This window comes from Tenrec ecaudatus, chromosome 16, assembly GCF_050624435.1.
Source record: "Tenrec ecaudatus isolate mTenEca1 chromosome 16, mTenEca1.hap1, whole genome shotgun sequence".
In the NCBI taxonomy this organism is placed as follows: Eukaryota; Metazoa; Chordata; class Mammalia; order Afrosoricida; family Tenrecidae; genus Tenrec; species Tenrec ecaudatus.
Genome location: NC_134545.1, coordinates 24,163,420 through 24,184,139, shown reverse-complemented (window position 1 = coordinate 24,184,139; position 20,720 = coordinate 24,163,420). Strand labels below are relative to the sequence as shown.

The 20,720-nt window shown below is 53.4% G+C and overlaps 1 protein-coding gene across 2 annotated transcripts in view; it reads right to left on the bottom strand.

Annotated features, from left to right (window-relative positions):
* Positions 1 to 521: 521 nt before the first annotated feature.
* MORC2 (MORC family CW-type zinc finger 2) overlaps positions 522 to 20,720 on the bottom strand; it is a 51,167-nt gene continuing 30,968 nt past the window's right edge. For both annotated transcript variants that reach the window (XM_075535131.1, XM_075535132.1), the window contains exons 11-26: positions 20,153 to 20,235; positions 19,531 to 19,616; positions 17,522 to 17,662; positions 17,271 to 17,425; positions 17,042 to 17,170; positions 16,459 to 16,564; positions 16,108 to 16,240; positions 12,037 to 12,111; positions 11,578 to 11,946; positions 10,983 to 11,114; positions 10,446 to 10,500; positions 9,916 to 10,057; positions 9,534 to 9,761; positions 9,349 to 9,442; positions 4,754 to 4,942; positions 522 to 3,741 (exon numbers count right to left, since the gene is read on the bottom strand). In XM_075535131.1, coding sequence (XP_075391246.1) covers positions 3,673 to 3,741; positions 4,754 to 4,942; positions 9,349 to 9,442; positions 9,534 to 9,761; positions 9,916 to 10,057; positions 10,446 to 10,500; positions 10,983 to 11,114; positions 11,578 to 11,946; positions 12,037 to 12,111; positions 16,108 to 16,240; positions 16,459 to 16,564; positions 17,042 to 17,170; positions 17,271 to 17,425; positions 17,522 to 17,662; positions 19,531 to 19,616; positions 20,153 to 20,235 — 2,186 coding nt within the window. In that variant the 3' untranslated portion in view covers positions 522 to 3,672. The remainder of the gene's footprint in view (positions 3,742 to 4,753; positions 4,943 to 9,348; positions 9,443 to 9,533; positions 9,762 to 9,915; positions 10,058 to 10,445; positions 10,501 to 10,982; positions 11,115 to 11,577; positions 11,947 to 12,036; positions 12,112 to 16,107; positions 16,241 to 16,458; positions 16,565 to 17,041; positions 17,171 to 17,270; positions 17,426 to 17,521; positions 17,663 to 19,530; positions 19,617 to 20,152; positions 20,236 to 20,720) is intronic.

Below are 20,720 nucleotides of genomic sequence, written 5' to 3'. Positions count from 1 at the left end.
TTCTTTCAGTAGACACAAATGCTCTACCTCCTCCCCAGGAGTTAGGTGTCCCCTGAGATAGCACTTACCTTTGTTAAAGTGGGGCTTTTAATCTTAGTTCCATGGGACACCCAGGACTGTATAAAATGAACCTTTTGTTGTTGTTGCTGTTGAGGACTTAGTCTTTTCCTACCCAATCTATGAGAGGGTCCCTAACTCAAAACAAGGCCAGACCCCAGTCTCCACCAGAAGGCAGACCCTGTGAGCTGACCAGGTTTCATCTCACGTGGTGATGTTGAAAATTTCACTTTTTCCCTTCTAGATGGGTAGATAATGAATTGTACCTCTTGGGGATTATCTGGAGGAAACGCGGGAGGGAGGAGTGAAATCAGCGGTCTTCCCTTGGAAGGTGGCGTAGGGCTGTTATACTTTAGAATGTGTAGTGCTCCACCCTCAGACATAACCATTGCCTTTCTTTCTTTGGAATTTAGGCTCTCGATGCAGATCCAAGCTATAAATAAATACACACACGTGCTCTGTGGTTATTTTGCATAATGAAACATAACTCAAATGTTTAATACCCAAATAAACCACACCTGTTGCTCTCTTGTCAATCCCGCGGGACAGAGTACAGCTGCCCAAAAGGGTCCCCAAAGCTGGGATCTTCCTGGAAACGGACGCTCACACTGTCCTCCGAGGAAGCGACCACTGGGCTTAAACCACTGGCTTTTAAGTTAGCAGCTGAGCACTTGGTCATCGGTCCTTTCGTGTTCAACAAGCATTCGCGCATGTCAAGTTGGTTCCGACTCAGGATGGCTCTATGTCCGACAGCTCGCCGGCATCATCCCCACCATCGTTGCAGCTACTGTTATCAATCCATCTGGTTGAGTCTTGCCCCTTTCCAGTGGGCCAGCAGGATGTCCTTCTGCAGGGACAAGACGGTCTTGCCATCTTTGTTTCTAAGGAACTTTCTGACTGTACTTCCCAAACTTTCTTCTGGCAGCCCAAGATATACATAAATACACTTCACCCAGACCATACCCCCAGGCACCAATTCTTCTGCAGCCGCTCCTCGCCACCGGCTAGCCTCTTGCATGCATAGGAGGCTGACAGCACTGGGGCTTGGATCACGTGCACCTTCATCTTCAAAACACCTTTGCTTTTTAATACTTTAAAAGAGGCCTTGTACAGCAGATCCGCCCAATGGGATTTCTTGACTACTGTTTCCATGGGCCTTGATTATGGATGCAAGTAAACTTAACATTAATAAACGATAGGAGATCCAAGACCATGATTGGCCATGTGGCTCAAGACGAATGATAATGGCCCCACCCGGGCTGCTCTGAAACAGGCTCCAAGAGGCACCTAGAGGGAAAGAGAGCGGTGTGGCTGTGCCTGCGGGCCCGGCACGGGAGGAGAGGCTTGCAGAGCGTGGCCAGCCTTGTGTGCTGTGGCAACGGGTCACTGAAGACCCAAGGAGCGCCTCTGCACCCACTCCTGCGTACAGGGCTCCGCCTAGCCACTCACTTCCTTGGCAGACCGGTATTAAGAGCCCGCTCAGTGGGCAGCGTCACCCTTCCCAGCAGGAGTAATGCCCCCGGATAGGGAAAGGGAAGGGGCTCCTACCTGTCACTTTTCCCCAGATGGCAGGGTGTCTGGAAAACACGCTGCATCAGCACTGCAGAGACGGGTACAAACTGCAGAGTGGGCACATTCAGAGGCGGAAGCAAAAGCATTTTAAATATGTTCTTTTTTTGGTGGCTGTTTCTGAGGCCATTAAGGGAGGTGGAGGCAGAAACCAATGCAGGCGGTGGAAAAGGAAACAAAGTTGAAGACAAAGCCGCGGTTACAGAGATTTAAACTTATATTACAGAGTGAAGAAAAGTGGGGGGGGGGGGCTGATTCTCATGAGAGAAGACAGAGTGAAAGCCTACGATGATTAGCCACTGCCATCAAGTCTAATTCATAGCGACCCAAGGCTGAAAATCTGTATGGGAACAGAAAGCTTCTTTCTCCTTCAGAGGGACGGGCCGGGTCCAACGGATGACTTTCTGGCGACTGCCCAACACATAACCCACTACGCCAGCAGGGCTCCCTTGCATCTGGATGATAGGTGTCTACATAAACTTTCGTGTATTACCTACCCTGTGGTACAAATGTATCACCAACTTCCTGTTTGAGTGCAACAGCTTTGGCGATAGGAATGGACCGCGGAACAAGGAGTACCGGCTGGAGGAGGACTGCCAGTCCTCGGAAACCACCACCACCTCCCAGGAAGAGGAGAGGGTCTAATTACTTCTCCACACGGCCCTCCCCCTAGGGAGGTGATTGGGGAAGCCCAGAGCTCAGTCATGGGTGCCCTGGCCACAGGCCTAAGTAAGGGAAGGACTTCTGACTCCAGTAGGGCCTACTTCCCCTCCCCAATGCTGCCAAGCTTACAGACTTCAGAGTGGCACTGTGGGCCACCGATGACCCGGGTCAAGTAGATGCCAGAGCAACCCCAAGAAGTTTAAAAGTCAGGGACCAAGGGTCCAAGGCCATCATGCTCGTGTCTTCAGATAATCCAAAGGGCCCCAAACCATCGAGAGAGTTGGGGGGAAATGACAGCAGAATCCTCCCCATGGTCAGGAAGGAAAGAACCCTGCAGCCCTTGCCTTTGTCTCTGGCCCTGAGACAACTTGCTGAGGGGCACAGTGTTGGGGGGCTCTGAGTGAACCCAGGCGGTCCTCCCATGGAAAGGGGTGGTGTACTTCCTGCAGAGCTGCCTCTGGAGTTCCCATAGCCCAATTCCTGGGTCTGTGGACCAGCATTCACTGGCTTTCCTTTCTGTCCCAACACAGGGACCATGACTGGCAGATGTGGCGGAAAAACAGCGGCAGGCTCTCAGATGAGTGAGTCCCCACCATCGGAAGGAGTGGCCTGTTCTAAGACCTGTCCCACCCACAGACCGAGGCCTCTACCACCTTAGCACCAGGAGCCGCTCACACTCATGGCCCATTCCTAAAAGAATCCTTTGGAATGCAAATATTCAGAGTGCTACAAGGTCACGGAATGGACCAGAGCTACACGGGTCTGCCCCTCACCACGTGGATTCTTGGGGCGGCGGGCGCTTCATTCCACAAGTTTACAATAACAGCAGATGACTGCTTCCGAGGGAACTGGGGCGGTAGACAAGGGAAGCTCTTTCTCCCTGAGCTGGTTTGGACACACCCACAGCGAGATGGACTCTGACATCCCTGAGGAGGGAGAGCTGTGAGACACACGGCCCTTTGGATCTCAACCCCGAGAAGGAACACCCCTCCTTGGGAGAGTCTCCACTCCCATCCCTCAGACTCCAACATTGCTCCCCGGCGAGGGCAGAAACCAGCCTGCCCTGGAGCCTCTCTGGTTCCCAGATGGCCCCGGGCCGCCTCTATCTCGAAGGGGCCAGAGGCAGAGGACCCCTTCAGGCTGGCACCTGGCGTGGCCAGGATGCACGGTCTTGCAGCAGGCACAGTATCTTGTTTCTTTTTAAAAATAAATATTTATAAACTTAGGGAGGCAGATTTGAAGAATTGAGTATTTTCCCCTCCAAAAGCACAAATGTCCCATTATAAGTCAAACCAAGGTTAAGTCCGTCAACCCTTGAACAAATCACTACCCCAGGAGGGTGCTGCCTCGGGGCAGGCGGGGCAGGGGGTGATGCCTCGCCCCTTAGTCCCCTTTGGTGATGAGGTCTTCGATGTAGGCATCCAGCTCGTCATCGGTGTTGATATCTATGTCCTAGAACAGAGCAGGACAGGGGTCAGACAAGTGCCGGAGGCGGGAGGCGGATCTATCCATCTTGCTCTCTGATCCCGGGTCAAGAGTCTCCTCTGCCCCCTCCTTTCCCCTTCATTGTCCACTGTGTCCAGATGAGGCCCTAAGTTCATGCTCCAGCCCTGCCTCTGCCCTAGGCTCCCAGCTGCCTTAGGGGTTACAGGCTTCTCCCAAGATGCTCCTCTCTCAATACAGAGTACCACCTTCCTCTCAGCTCCGCACCCTGGATCCCCGGCCCCCTCTCTGATCAGAAATCCATTTCTCTCATGCCATCATCCAGGGTCCTCACCATGTCTCTCCCCGAGACAATGAACTAGATTCATGCTTTCCTTGGCCCCTCTAGGTCTCCCCCAGAAATGACCAACGAGACGGCAACTCAGCCACTCGCATGACTCTTAGCATCAAATCCCAACTCATTCAGACCATGGCCATGTGGCCTGGCCCTTGACCTCCTACTGCCCACAAGTCCTCACACGTCAGGTCTCGGGCCCTGTGGGATCGCCTCACTTCGTGCACAGCGGTTTCCAGCCTCAGCTCACACCTCCTAGAGGCGCCCTGCCCCCCGTTTTGGATAGTATTTTGTGGCACTTGCCACCAGGACATCTATGGCACAGCAGGAACCTCCGTGTGCTGTCCTGCTCCCCTGTATCCACAGGACACGCAAAGCAGGCCCTGGGTGAAGGGCCGAGACCCTATGCGATCATGGCCACTCTCCGAGGCTTCCAACCTCATCTCGGCATCCTCTTAGGAAAGGGGGAACTACTCTCTCTTTTATGGTTTGGAGGGTTCTCAGCCTCGCTGTGCATCCGAATCACTTACATGGGGAAAATTCAGATTCTGTGGGTTTGGCAGGGGCGAGACCAGGGGCAGCTGCACGGAACGCTGTGAGCCACAGAGTCCTGGGAGTGAGAAGAAGGGAGCACGAGGGGCCCAAGCCCCCTCCCTGGGGACCAGGGAGTCCCGCTGCCTGGCTCACCTCCTGCACCTTCTGCAGAAGCGCCACGATGTTGGTCCTGAGTTTCTGCAGCTTCTCCTCGGTTTCGCGGAGCTTCTTCTCGGCACTGCGCAGGCTCTCCTCGGAGGCCTTGGCGCGCGAGTCGGCCCGGCTCTGGTAGGAGTTGCAGAGGCTCTGGAGGCCCGCCTCATACTGCTTGAAGTAGTCTTTCTGTCGGGAGGGGCCACACAGTGCCCGTGAGCTCCCCGCTGCCAGGGACCTCCCGGACAGACCCCCGATGGCCACGGCTGGCTGAGACCGGGGGCCCCCGGCCCGGCTCCAGAGCAAAAAGACCCGGGATTTGTGAATCATCATGCATGGAATTGTGCGCGTCACCCCGATGCCTCCCCGAGAAAGCAGGCTGTGGGAGGAGGAAGGGGCCACACGTGTAGGGACACTTGGTGGCCAGCTTGTGCAGACAACCGGCCGTCAGTGATGCCAGAACGTCCCCCTTCTGGGCGGCACATGGGACGGTTGACAGTCACGCAACTGGCTCTATCTCACCCTTCCCTGGAGCCCGGGAAAGGCTGCCTAGCCATCCACTTCTGTCACTCCCGCCAATGTCAGGCCTGAGCAATTTTTCTTGCACAACGACGTAACAAACAACCATCTCCCCCATCCCCGCCCCACAAAAGAGCCACAACTAAAGCCTCTGCCATGGAGTCCATTAACCTGACAGGACCAAGGAGAACAGCCTCCAGGGCCACGGAGAGCCTCTTTTCCTGCGGAGTAATGAGCTGTTGGGTTTGAACTGTTGACCTGGAGGTCAGCAGCCCCCTGCACAACCACTCTGTCACCAGAGCGCCCCAAAGGTCTACCGAGCGCCACGGACTCCAGATGCACTGCGAACACATTTACCGTCTCAGGAACCTTTCCTGCCCTCCTGAGCACTGGGCACCACGGAGAAGCCAGCACAGAGCCAGCCTTTTCCAGCTTCTTGCGACAGGAACGCTACACGAGACGCCGCCATAGTGCCTCTTAACGTACTCATGACCCAAGCGAATGGAGAGGGCGTCTGATGACTCGTGACCCACAATCCTGCTGTCCAGGCTGAGTGGCCACCGACCTCTGTCCATGGGAGCTGTGTGAGCAACTCCTGCATTTGACAACTCGCACTGCAAAACCTGAGCCCTCACCCTCGGAGAGCTCCCGCCTGGAGGGTTACGGGAGGCTGCCCTCTCACCTTCAGTGCACGCGGTCACCTGGCGGGGCTTCATGACGGAGTCAGTAAGCAGGAATGGGCGTTCCCCGCCCCCCGCCCCAACACCAGTACCAGTGTTGAGCCCCTGTGGCACAGGGGCCCCACTAAGTGTACCAAAATTCTATGACCTCAGAAAGATTTCCCCCCTATTTCATTTAGAATGCATTCCATTACTAAGAACACATGGTTTCAACAGAAAAATTAAAGCCGAAAACAGGCTTTCACGGAGGTTAACTGCAGGAGGTTAACTAAGGTATGATCCTGGAAAATGAAGATGGCAGGGGAAGCTTCATGTTCTGTGCGTGCGTGTACACACACACACACACACACACACACACACACACACACGCACTATCAGTATCGTAGCAGTACAAAATACAGGTTTCAAGTAGGCTCTAAAGCAGCGATTCTCAAACCTGTGGGTCATGACCCCTTTGGGGATTGAACAACCCTTTAACAGGGGTCGATTCATAACAGTAGCAAACTGACAGTGAGTGGTGAAGTAGCAATGAAAGTCATTTTATGGATGAGGAACTGTATATGAAAGGGTCTCGGCATTAGGAAGGTAGTGAGCCACTGCTCAAAGGTGTTTCGGTTCAGCATATAACATCTTGAATATGATTGTGGCTTATATGTATGCACTACAGAGCACCCCTTTGGGCAGCTTCCGGACAATGTCTGGGGAGCAGGAAGTGGGCAGTTGGGACAGGTTAGTACCAAGTTGCTACACTGTGCCAATGGCTTGGCTCCCGTAGACTGGCGGGGTTTTCCACTTGCAGCCCCAGGGTCCCCCCTCCTTTACCCTCCCCCAGGCTGCAATTGAAACGCCAGAGCCCGTGGCTGGCTGTACCCTGTCCAGCCACTGCATAGGTCAGTGGCTGCAGGGAGACCCTGGGCTGTGGCTGCTGACCATGTCGTAGCGCTTCAGGCTCCCCTCAGCTGCTGAGAGTGCACCCATGCTGTCCGACCTGACCCCAGGGCTGTCAAAGCATCCCCACTCAGAGTGACCCTGCAGGACAGAGGAGAACTGCCCCCCCCACCCCCCTGGGTCTCCAAGACTGTACCTCTTTCGGAAAGCAGTCTGCCTCATCTTTCCCCCGTGGAGCAGCTCGGGGATTTCAAGCCACTAACTCTGTGCTTAGAAGCCCAACCCTTAATCCTCTGCACCACTAAGGATCTTTGCTATACGCCCAGAGGCAGCCAGTGGCAGGTGTGAGTTTGCGAAACCCAAAGTTTGAGGCCCTAAAGGAAAGCCAGAGTAGTCTGGCACGAGGGTCACTTGGCTATGTGTGCACTGGATATGTGTAAACGTACAAAGCAATCGAGATCACTTAACGTCCACAGACCTGATCTCGAGGGTTGAGTAACACACAGCTCCTATGTTGTGTGTGAATGGAGGACGACAGACTCGTGCGCATTTGTGACACCGGTTTCCTAAATAATCAAGCACATGTGCTTAACTTCACAATGACGTATAAATCGCCCAATGCCCAGGGTCCTGTGAGCTTTGTGGAGCGAAAGGAAATGAGCACCTGCTTAGAGACGGACAAGGACGTACCTGGACGCTTAACAAATAAAAATGGGACTTATTTTAGATACTGCACTTGGGATGACAAAGTTACTGCACTGGATTTAAATCTCTTTTTAGAGAAACAAGTTGGTCTGCTATTCATAGCCTCAGACGCTCACACTGCTTGCGTCTGTGGGGCCCAGCCCACTGCCGAGGTCCCGCTGCCCCCAGCTGCTGCTCTGAGTTTGGCAACAACCTTAAGCCAAAAGCAACACATCTGGGACCGAGGAGATGGCGGGCAGCCTAGCCCTCCTGGGACCTGCAGGGTGCTCCGTGAAGCCTAAACAAGGGCACAAGTTGAAGCGTGGCCCTTTCTCGTCAAGGAGCTGGGCCGAGTTCGAAGCTCCCGAGTCCTGCCCGCAGTCCACCCCCTCTTACAGGACAGGACAGGGACACCAGGAAGAGAGCCTGCCCTTTGTCCTAAGAGTGCCTGGGCTCAAAACCTTGGGACTCTGACACTTGGCACCTGAGATGCTTCGCCTCACTGAGCCTTTCTTTATTCAACTCTTAAGCCTCGCTTCACTTAAACACAGAAAGCTGTTTCAGGCCAGCCATAACACGGCTGCCTCGTGGTGCATATGCCTGCCTACCACAAGAGGGCCCAATGCCCTGCTCCTGTACTTCTGCTCCAGTGCTCTGCTCTAGAAGCGCTTCCTGGGAAACCCGAATATTCCCTCCAGACCCCACTACTTCTAGCCCAGACCTCCCCTCTCTCCTTCCCCCAGCAGAAAGGTGCCGCTGGTGCTGCCAGGGCATCCCTATCCACCTGGACTCTTCTTCCACCTGCTCTCTCTCCCAGTGAGCAGCTTCAGCAGCAGCCGACAGCTCCCACCTCAAGACGCACAGGAAGAACGTGCCCACTGCAGCCTCCCGTCAAGGACCAGCCCTGCCCATGCCCGCCCTGCTGGCAGCCGTTCCTTCCCTTTCCTCGGGCCCTTTACAACTGGCCCGTCTCCTTGCCTCAGTCTCTTTCATCTGCCCCTCCCACCCACCAACACTGCTACCAAAATGACCAAGGGTGGTCTGTGGACCGAGTCCATTTGCGGCTTTGTCAACAGCGCACCAGTGGGACAGAGCCTCGTCTGGAAGACTTACACTCTGCTAGTCCCCTCAGCAGTTGCCAGAAAGACCGTAAAGCAAAAGCCCTGTGCAGCAAAAACTTATTCGACCCAGTCCTGAGAAACAGCATGGACTGCCAGTTCTCTCCGCACAGGGCCCTCTGCTGGCCTCGCTGCGTCCAGAGCGGAAGCTACTGCACCTTCGACTGGGCCCGCAATGCCACAAGCCCTTCTCTCTGGCCCTTTCTGCCGCACAGCCTGCTGGCGGACCCCTATTCCTTCCATCCCTCTGCCCATGGCCACAAGTTCCCCGTCTTGCACCTACACAAAAGATCCCACATTCTCTTCCTTAGAAGGAGTCCTGTCTCTGCCTCCCCTTTCTCCCTGCTCTCCACAGCTCTCCGCTCTTCAGTGAAGACACCAGCCCCTCCTGGCTGCTCACCGTGAGGCCCGCAGGCAGCCATCAGGGTGGCAGCACATCAGGAAGGCCCAGTGACTTGTCAGGACTGTCCTGCGGGTCAGGTTTCAGCCTTTTGAGCCTAACCTCTCCACTTTGCGTAGGGTGGCCTTTCACAGCCATGTCCAACCAGGTTTGCCGCTCCTGCTGACAACTCGACCAGCTTTCTGCACGCCAGTCGGACCCACCCTGCTGCTCCCTAGCCGAGACGACAGACAGAGCGCATCTCCGGCAGGGGACAGAGGGCAGGCACAAGCGGCGTGCCGGCTCCAAGGGCGCGGCCAGACTTACCAGTGGGAAGGAGATGAGCTCCTCGGAATTCATAGAACTGAGCTCCTTCTTGGAGATTGGGAAACTCGGGGGCAGGAAATACCGTAAACAGTTCCTAAGCAAGAGAGAAGGCAGTCAGGCCCTGGGGACTGCGTGCAGGTGGGTGCAGAGCTGCCGGCGGCGGCCTCAGGGGCCAACACACGCACCGGAGGATCTGGACGAGCAGGTCGATGGTCTCAGGGTTGGTGCTGGGGGCAGTGGTGTCCGGCTCAATGCGGATACATTCCGAGGTGGAGGGCTCTGCCAGGGCTACGGCCTGTGGGGCCACGGTCACTTCCTCCTCCTCCTCTCCACCTGCCTGCTGCGTGTCGGGGCTCGGATACTCCGGTGAAGGGGGCTTCATGAGCCGCACGTCCTCACTGCCTTTCTCTACCCTGCAAAGAACACGGCTCTCCAGTCATGGGGGGTAGCCCCAGGCTCCCAGAAGGGCTGCCTGCAGGGAGCGGGGAGACCTTCTACCAGAACCACACGCCCCCCACCCCTACCCCGCCTGTCCTCTCCCACCCTGTCTCCCAGAAGCGGCTTTACCAGCGGTCTCTAGGTGTCGTGTCTGTGGGTACATAGTCAAACTTCACTTTCCACCGCACCACGTGCTTGCCCGTCTCCACGGCTGTGACACGGCCGGTGTACCACTCTCTGTTCACTCGGACCTCCACATGCAGCCCTTTATCTGGGGGTGGGAGGCACAGCGCATGGGTCGGCTGGAACCGAGCCCCTCTCAGCCAGGTCCACCTGGAGAGGGACCTGAAAGCTATGCTGGAGACACGGAGCCCAGCCACCCCGGCTTCCTGCCTCGCCTGTCGCAGGGGACCAATAAGCAGCAGGCTGTGTGATCCCCAGAGGCCAGTGCCAAGGAACTGGTGCTAGAAAAACGCGCCAGTGTGCACTGTGTTGAGACTTCTTGGGACTAAGGCTCGACACTACTGCACATGAGATCCAGACCCAGATCCAGACCCTGCAGAGGGGCCATGATAAAGCCACTGCTCGCTTTCCCCCCATTTCCCACTCCCACCACGGGCACTGGGAACACCCCCTCCCCCCACACCACCTCAGCTCACCTTTTTGAGCCCTCTTCTGTTCAGCTGGCTCCTCTTCTCCGGCACTGTCAGAGAGCTGCAAGAAGAGTCCATCAGAGGGGCCCCCAGCACCCTCAGATGCTGCCCAGGGCCCTCCGCCAGGCTGGTCATGTCTTCGATGCTGCAGTTTAGTTGCCAGAGCTCAAAGGGGGATCCTCTCTAAAATCAGCACCCCCGGCCATTTACCCTCAGCTGCCCCTTTAAAGCCGACAGCAGGCAAGGGCAGAACGGGACAGACGTGAGGAAGGAAACTGCTTCCCGGCCCGGCCCCGCCTGTGTGACTTCTGCCACAGGCTGGACTGCTCACCCCTAGAGGGCCTGTGAGCCGAGCTAGCATCAAGTGGGGCAACTCTACTTGTGGCGAGGTACCAGGTCTCTTGTCACCCGCATGGCTTGTGTTCTTCAGAGAGATTAACTATGCTTCCAGAAGGCTCCATCACAGAACACAAGCCCGGTGGTTCGGCGGGTGGGGGAGGGTGGGCCCGAGGAGGCAGGCTCAGAGACCCTCACTGCACTTACCTCATGGGTCTCCTTCTTTTCCTCCTTCACAGTCAACTTGCCCCGCTTGGACCGCTCCTTCTTCCTCTCGGCCTCTTCTTCAGCCTCGTCCTCGTCAGAGACCCCCAAACTGCGCTTTCGGCCAGGGACAGCCTTGGGCAAGGCAAAGAGTGGACAGAGTCAGGGGGCCCTGTCCTCTCTGACATTACTCAGCACACCAGCCACCTCCTGGCCTCTGAGCTTACGGGCACAGGTTCAAGCAGACTCAGAGTTGGCACAAGGAAGACACTCAATTCACAGCCCCTGCATCTACCTGGCAAGCACCCCTGGAACACGCCAAGCACTGGTGCGGCTACCAACCTTGCCTGCCTCCTACACCCACCAGGAAAAGCCAGAGAAGCACACAAGCTTGTAGTCGACAGCTCAGAGGCTGCCCAGGTTGGGGCACATTCTAACCAGTTACCAACGTGCTCTGGGCCCCCGACCCAGTCCCTTTAGCCATCTAGGCTCCCTCTCCTCATGGGCACAGGGAGGCTCAGCTGTGGTGACCTCCCTGGTTCCCCCAGTCTGCTCTCCTCTCAGGAGAGACACGGGTGGAGGAAGAAAGGTTTCTCACCGGACAGAGCTTGCTGGGTGGCTCTGGCTTCTTGACCACAGCAGATCTCATGGCTCTGAGGGGAGGGATCTGCGGAGCCATCTTGGCACTCGGCAGTGGAGTTGGTGGCTGCACCAGAGGGGGAGGCTGAGGCACCACCTTGACCAGAGTATTGCTGGGCTTCCGGGCGGCCCTGGGCGGCTGCAGCAGTCTGGACGTACTGGCCTCCTCTGGTGCTGCAGGCAGCTTTGGGGCACTGCTGCTCACGGGGGCCCTGCGGAGCTGGCTGGTGGGCCTAAGGACTGGAGGGGGCGGGGGTCTGCTCGGGGCATTCTTGATCACAGCAGGTAGAGGGGGTGACCGCGGACGCTGTGGTCTACGGGCAGGTTCCTGAAAAAAACATCCCAGAGAAGAGTAAGCAGACGGAAGCGACCACGGGACCACTGGGGGCATGTTCTCGGGGCCCTGGGCCTGCCTTACCTCAGGGGTCGGCCTTGTGGTCACTTCCAAGGGTAATTTCTTCAAGTCGGCTTGGGAGCGAATGGGGGTGGTTTTCTGCAGGGCAAACATGAAGATGAGTCATTTGCATGTCTGGGTACTTGCAGGTCAACTCTTTTGGGGCGCCCACCAGGTGTCTGGGCTCTAGGGCAAATAAGACCACGGGCCACGGCCCAAATCTTATGGGTCCCCTGTTCTCACGAAGACATCAGCAAATCACAGGATGTTATAGGGGCGCCGTGAGACGGGAATGGCTCGATGGCAGGGGTATTCGGTTTACATAATGAAGCAAGTGATTGAAAGAACGAGAAAAAGTGCCAATGGACTCAATTTCCAGAAGAGGAGGAACCAGTGGAAGTAGCAACGGCCTTCTGGGTGGGAGACAACTTGAACAAAGGACAGGTGGGCTTTGGCGGGGGCAGTGTGGAGGGCGGGGTAGGAGGGAGCAGAAGACGGCGGAGCACGATGACGATGGCAATGCATGTGGTGTCAGACGGCCAGAGAAAAGCCTTTTTACTATCCTCAAGAATTGAGTGAACACACGACATTCCTCTAGCTCTTTAATGCTTCCCCACACCCACTACCATGACCCCAGCTCTGCTTTGCACATCTGGCTAGGATGGAGCATGTACACTGGTACAGAGAAGAGCTCTGACACACGGAATCCAGGGCAGATAAGCCCCTCAGGGACAGACACGGAGTAGTGATACCAGGAGGATAGGAGAAAGGCGGGGGAAGAAGGAAAAGCGGGAAACAGATCGCAATGATCAATGTATAATACACACACACACCCCACAAAAGGGCAGAGCAACAGAAATGTGAGGGAAGCAGGGAAAGAGGGATCAGACGTCAACCCAGTGCTCCAAGATGTGAATGCAACATGCCGGCGAGGAGTAGGGAACTAGTGGAGAGGTCTAAGGGGCTGGCCCCAGTACCAAATACTAAGTGGACACCCGGTCCTCCCACAGAAGAATTTATTTCAAAGGATGACATTGAATCTGCAGCTCCAGGAGAGAGACATATCTGACTGGAGCACACGGGAGCAGATGAAGGGGGAGGAGGAGACAGTGGAGTACATCCTGGACCAGCAGGCCATGAGGACAATGTTCCTAATTGGAGCAGCCAGTCCAAAGAGAGGACCACATGGCCTGTCCCACTATGAGATGCAACGTCCCTCACTGACCCATAGCCCTACAGGGGACAACACCGGAGACAGTGTGGGAATTGCACCTGATCTGATCCCGCCACACCCTGAGGCAAGGCACTAAGGGGAGTGCAGCAGAACTGCAAGGGAATGGAGTGGCAAGGTCCCCAGGGAATGCTGAAAGTGGACTTTGGGGCCAGGGTATGGTGCCCCAACAGACTGGACTGGAAAGCACTCCTAAAGGCCAACAAACAATCCTTGAACTAACTACAAGCTTTTCTTTCTTGTTGTGTTTTGTTTTGTTGTTATTGGTTTGTTGTTGTTTTACTGTACATTGTTGCTTGGTTTTGCTCTGTCTTGTTTTTGTGCATGTTATTATCTCCGCAGGTCTGTCTAAATAAGATAGGCTGGAGGAACAATCTGGAAGAGAAAACAATGGGATCGACAGTTCCAAGGGGACATGGGAGAGGGGGAGAGGAGGGGAAGGTAGTGGTGTTAACAAACCCAGGGACAAGGGAACAACAAGTGATCCAAATCGGTGGTGAGGAGGGTGTGGGAGGCCTGGTAGGGCATGATCAAGGGTAAGGTAACAAAGAGGAATTGCTGAAACCCTGGTGAGGACGGAGCATGACAGTGGGACAGGAGGAAAGTCAAGGGAAATAGAGGAAAGAGCTAGGAGGCAAAGGGCATTTATAGAGGTCTAGACAAAGGCATGCACATATGCAAATATATTTATATATGAGTATGGGGAAATAGATCTATGAGCCTATATTTATAGGTTTAGTATTAAGGTAGCAGAAGGACATTGGGTCTCCACTCAAGTACTCCCTCAATGCATGAATACTTTCTTCTATTAACTTGGCATTCTATGATGCTCACCTTCCCGACCCAACTGTTGAAGAAAAGCAGGTGAATAAGCAAACGTGGTGAAGAAAGCTGATGGTGCCCGGCTATCCAAAGAGATAGCATCTGGGGTCTTAAAGGCTTGAAGGTAAACAGGCAGCCATTTAGCTCAGAAGCAACAAAGCCCACAAGGAAGAAGCACATCAGCCTGTGTGATCACGAGGTGTTGAAGGGATCAGGTATCAGGCATCATCAGAACAAAAAAATCTAATCTTAGTGAATTAGGGGGAGTGCGGAGTGGAGACCCAAAGCCCATCTGTAGGCCACTGGAGATCCCCTTACAGAATGGTCTCAGGGAGGAGACGAGCCAGTCAGAGTGCGATGTAGCAAAGATGAAACATACAATTTTTCTCTAGTTCCTAAATGCTTCCTCTCCCCACCCCACCACTATCAAGATCCCATTCTACCTTGCAAGTGTGGCTAGACCAGAGGATGGACACTGGTACAGATAGGAACTGGAAACAGGGAATCTAGGATGGATGATCCCTTCAGGACCAATGGTATGAATGGTGATACTGGGAGGGTGAAAGGAGGGTGGGTTGGAAAGGGGGAACCGATGATCAGGATCTACATGTGACCTCCACCCTGGGGGACAGACTACAAAAAAGTGGGTGAAGGGAGATGTCGGACAGGGCAAGATATGACAAAATAATAATTTATAAATTATCAAGGGTTTATGAGGGAGGAGGGAGCGGGGAAGGAAGGGAAAATTATGGAGCTGATGTCAGGGGCTTAAGTGGAGAGCAAGTATTTTGAGAATGATGAGGGCAATGAATGTACAAATGTGCTTTACACAATTGATGTATGTATGAATTGTGATAAGAGTTATATTAGCCCCTAATAAAATGATGAAATGTAAACAAATAAATAAATAATGAAAAATAAAGGAAAAAATGTGAGTGAAGCAGTTAGCATAAGATGTGAAAATATAAAAAAAAGATGTGAAAATAATAATTTATAATTCATCAAGGGTTCACAAGGGTGGGAAGGTGGGGAAAATAGGGAAAAAAAAGAGTTGCTGATACCAAGGGCTCAATCAGAAAGAAAATGCTTAGAAAATGATAGCAACATATGTGCAAATGTGCTTGATACAATTGATGTATCGATTGTTATAAAAGCTGTAAGAGCCCCCACTAAAATGATTAAAAGAAAAAAAAAAACAGAATTGAAGTCACAAACACAGCCCCCCCCAAAGAAATACAATAAGCAACACTAAAAGAAATGTTAATGGACACATAAAAACATACCTCATCTTAAAAATATAAAAGAAATTCAAATGACCAGAGGCATATCCTTTCTACCAAAATGACTCAAACATTTAAAAATTTTTATATTCTCACATTTTACTGGTTAAAAAATAGAAATTGGCACATCTTCTGGAAAGTAGTAACCGGGGAATGAATGTGAACACCCAGAGACTTGTACAAGCCTTTTATCCTTCCAGTGAGCTCTGGTGGTACAGCGGGCTCAGTGCGGGGCTGGAGGAGGAAGGTCGGTCGTTCCAGTCCCCCAGCCCCTCCAGAGAGACTACAGCCTTGTTTTCCCTATGCGGCAGTTCTGCGCGCTCGCGCGCTCTAGCAACGGATTTGGTCTGTTTTGTTTACTCTCAATTGCACTTCTAAAAAAATTATTCCCAGAAAATTATGTGCAAAATACACACATCAACGTGCAGGATGAGCTTCACATTTCTATTTAAAAACCTACGCGTTTGCAGATACATAGGCATGCAGCGAGGGCGGGAAGGTACCACAAAGAAGGCTGGGTGTTCATTTTCTGGCTTTTTACAAGACTCGACATGAATTGGACCACTTGTCAACAAAATACATAGTTTGCTTTTCAAAACGAGTAAATAAGCTACACTCAGAAAACAATGTGTCCAGAACCGGAGGCGGAGGCCCAAGACCCTGAGCGGCACACGTGAGCCTGAGGGAACTGGGGCGCCAGCGGGAGGCTCTCGCACTGGGAGGTCCACGACCAGGCTGGCTGACCGTGCCCGACACACACACCTGTAGGGCCTCCAGCTTTTCCTGCTGTTGCCGAATTTTCTCCGTCAGCTGCTTCTGCTTCTCCTCCTGTGTTTTCGTGTCCTTTCTGAAAGTCCCCAGGGGAACCTTCTGCTTCTGCTCAGAAGCATCACACCTGTGTGAGAAAGGTCTAGGAGGCCACAGCAACACAGGCCTGCGCTGGAGGGGCCGAGACCTGCTTTTCCGACCAATGACGAGGCTTTTGGGGTCACCTGCTAATCTACTATCTGCAGCAAGATGTACAGACACTAAGGACAGGGACCGGAGAAAACAGGGAGAACACTGGGGGAAGAGACGAAGTACCCCTAATTCTTTCTAAGAGAAAGTACTCACTGGTCCTGCTCAGGATCAGGATTCATGGAGCAAACCCAGGTGTCTGGGTAATCTTTTTCCACAGAACTCAGCTGGAAGGGGAGGGTCCGCCACTTCAGGCACAAATCTGAAATACAGACATCACCCCCAGAAACGTCATCCACATGCATCAGTATCACCTGTGACCGAGACTTCTCAGATGGGCCTGCGGCAGAGATGCCCCAGACTCTCCCTCTCCTCCAACTCTGCTCGTGCTTACAGAAGAACTCTTCTCGGGACCAGTGACTCCCACAAGGGGAGGAGGGCTGCGTGGTGGGCTCTCTGACTCCCAGCCCATCCTCCTCCCTTTCCAGCAGGATTCCAGGACAGATGCCACTCAGAATGTAGATCACAGGGCACCCAACCCAGTGAGGCCTGGCCTCTGCATGACCACAGCCTCATTCAGGAGGGACAAGCAGAGTCCGTCACTGACATCACAGGTCCCCCAGCCTTAGTGGGGCTGAGAGTCCATGGATTTCTACCACTGCCAGGAAGCAGCACCAGGACAGAGGAGAGGGGCCTACAACGGGGAGGCCTCGAGAGGGTGCCCACCAGGCTGACTCACCACATTGGATGGTGGTTGGGATTTCCATAGCTCTCCTGCGTTTGTAGCGCAACTCGCTGGAAGGGGGCTGGTTCCAGTTGGCAGAGAGGTAGCCAAACTCATCCCAGAACTTGATGATTCCCCGCTGGGCTACAAGAGAAATACCCATGTATCATATAGCCTCTGGTACAGCATTTAAACCTGAAAGTCAATGGGAACGGGCAGAGACCCAGATGCCCAGCCCCATTACCAATGGCAATGTCCTTCCAGTACTGAGCCAGGTGCTCCCCCATGGCACGCAGCAGGTGCCGGTACTCCTTGGCGTCTGCGAAGTCCTGCTTGTTGTGTGTAGGCTCCAGGACCAGGTAGGGCACATCAACAACTCCAACCACCCCGCCACATGCCCTGTATGGGGACACAGTCCACACATCTGTCGCCCCTCAGGCCCAGACCCTCCCAGCATCCACCTGCGGTTGGCAGCGCCCCTTGGGCAGTACTCACATGCCCCCTTCCAGCTGTGGGCCCACTTTCTCATACATCTTGATCAGGCGGCTGCAGTTGTAGATAAACATGCCATCCAGGTCCCGGTGCTCAATATTGACCCCAAAAATGAAATTCAGCTCCTTCGGCTCTTTAAGTGCTCTGAAATGAAAGACGAAGGACTCATTCAGGCAGGTCTTCTATCTGTTAGCCAAACTGCAGTGTTTGAAATGCACGACTTTTTGTAAACACTTCGCATCTCTTTCCACGTGCTACCTCCCTCACACGTGACCGGGACAGACACGTGGTGGGGCTGCTTCTGTTGCTGTGGGGGCTGCCAGGTTGGCTCCAACTCCTAGTGACCCGACTGCAGCCACTCCACTGGGTCCATCCATTTCATTGCGAGTCATCTTCGTTTTCGCTGATCCTCCTTGAGTGCCTCCCAACCAACCTGCGGTCTTTATCTACCGGCACTGCATCAGACAACGTTGCATCGCTATTCATACATTTTTCCAGTGGTTAATGCCTAAAACATGGACCGTTTCTTCCATTTTCCTCATCTGTCTTAGGAAAACTCTGGAAGCTCTGCTGAAACCTGTCCACGATGGTCGATGAGATTTGAAATACCAATGGCATAGCTGCACCCACCACACAAGCCACAAGCCTGCAGCTTCAGCTTTTGGTAACAAAACAGGGATGGGTGTACACATGGACGGGTGACCGTGAAGTCATGTGGTATCATAAACACAGGATGAACCTTCATACCACCCCCCAAGCCCTACTCACGCAACAGTAAATGAGCAGCAAAGTCAAAAACTTGCGAGAACAATGAAAGAAAGAGAAGACACACTCATAAGAATAATGTCAATAAAACCTTCAAAGCTAGAAAGCTGACAGAGACTGACTCAGAGTCAGCACACAAAGCCTCTCACTGGGCAGGAGACAAGGAGCAGCATGCAATTCCGGCCCTAGCGCCCAGAATGGTCTACACATGGGATAATTTAATGGCATGGGAAAAATCCCCATTTCAGGTGAAAATGCTACAAAGCTTCACCTACAATACTTTCCCCAAATTTGTAGGGGAGGGATGATGAAGGAGTAAAATAAAATATATTGGAAATACCAAACCAAAGAACAAACTCACAGCCATCGAGGCACCAGGGGACATAAAAAAGCTGGAGGAAAAATGGAATGCAAAGATAATGGACTTTCTTCTCCCCAAACTCCCCCCTCCCCCCGTAGGTACAATGAATCTGATTGATTTTTATTACACAGCTAACTTTAGAATCATTTTTACATTCCTAGACAAAAAAAGATGATACGAATAAATAGCTATTGTAAAACTTAGAGCCCCACGTCTTGGCATAGTCTTTGTCTAAAGGTGGCCAAAGAGAAGATCAAGATCAACAGTAGGAACTCTAGGAGCCATAAAGACCACAGGCCCTCTGCCTGCCCCAGGCTCACCCCCTTCCTAACGCCAAACGCATTTCATTTCAGAAACAAGGGTGGGGAGAAAGGTGGCAGAATTCCCACCTCACAAGACAAAGCCTTGCCCAACCAGCAATAGCCAGGCCCACCTCGTCTTATCCAGGTCCCTCTACCCCAAACTTTTTAAAGCCTCCCCATTGGTACAAAATATTAACAGAGTAGCCATCACGAGGTGGAGGCACTACATGGACATTTCTATTTTGTCACTCCTTAACTGTTGTGCTTTTCAATGTTTATACAAGGAGCATTTTCTACATCCTTTAAAAAACAAAAAGGAAAAGAAACAAATGAGACATTCCCAGCTTTAACCAATGCTTGATTCCAGGTGGTGGATGAGTTAAGAAGCCCACTCACTCTCTCTCCTGCAGGGTAGAGAGACAGGTGTGTGGGATTCAATGATCAATGGCGTGCTCTCAGCTAGCTTCACTCTCAATGGAAACCTGGGGGAGGGAGGGCCCCTCCTACTCTCACTGGTAACTGGCAAGAGCCAGGATGCAAGCACACCACTCTGAAGGCCAACATGCTGTAGGCCCGGCACTCACCGCTGCTTGGCCTCCTTGATCCGCTTCTTGACGTCAGCCTCTCTGCGCAGAGTGATGGCTGTGTTCTGCACTTGCCTCAGCAGCACCTGCAAATGTTCATCAGCACCGAGTGAGGGGGCGCTTCTTCTGGCCACTTCAGATGGCGCAGCAACACCCATCTCTACACACTCTCACTCTGACTCAGGAAGTGTAAACCCACATCCGGGAGTGGACTCCACTCTACAGAAAATGGCCCTCCCTGTGACCAACCCACAGTGGTGTCTCACTACTCTAGGACTGCTGACGGGAAGAAGGGGACCCAGGGGCTCACCTCCAGGTGTGGCAGGGACTGTATCCAGCCCTGACCTCACTTCACTGGGTGTGACCTAGGGATCTGGAACTGAGCCTCCTGACACCTCCATTTCCCTAGCTTTACGCTGGGGAGCGTAACAGTGCCTTCTGCCTACGGTTGCTGACAGGCTAAAATGATGAACCAGGAGTCTGGTGGGGCATTCACTTAATGGTACGTGGCTATGTAAACATCTGAGCATCCATTTCTCAGCGTTAACAACACAACGGGTGCATGAGCAGCCCGGGGAAGGCTGGCAGACTCCGGGACGGCTGCACGGGTCAGACTCCTTACCCTGGATTCTCGCGTGAGATCGCCACCCAGGCGCAGCTCTAAAGCGCGGGCTTTGCTCTCTGCCTCCCGTGCCTTCTCTTCAGCTGAAACCCAGAAGAAATTATGATAAGGAAACTCAAAAGTTCAAACCTCTTTGGGAGTCCTGGAGGGGTGCTAGCCCTGCTGGATCACTTTCAAGGGAAAGGACAGCTCGGTCCTGGGGACACTGGGTCCATGAGCGCGGAGAGAAACCATCAAGCCTGGACTCTAGAGTCCACTGAAGAAAAAAAAATCTGGCTTCCAAAAATCTCAAGAGGGCTCCAAAGAAGCCAGGCACTATTTATACCCGAGACTTGTTTGTCAAACTTTGCCCGTGGATCCTAACAGGTGACAAAATGGTCCAGGCAGGCCTTCAGCTTGAGTTGGAAGCTAGAGAAGTCTTTAAAATCAGGTGCCACTAAACAGCCCGAGGAAGCCCAGGTCAGCATCGGAGGCAGATTTTGCCCGGGAGTCAGGAAAACCAGTCTCCCACTTATTAGAGAGATAATGGAGCGTGTGGGATTCTTCGCTCTGAACAAGCCAAGGAGCT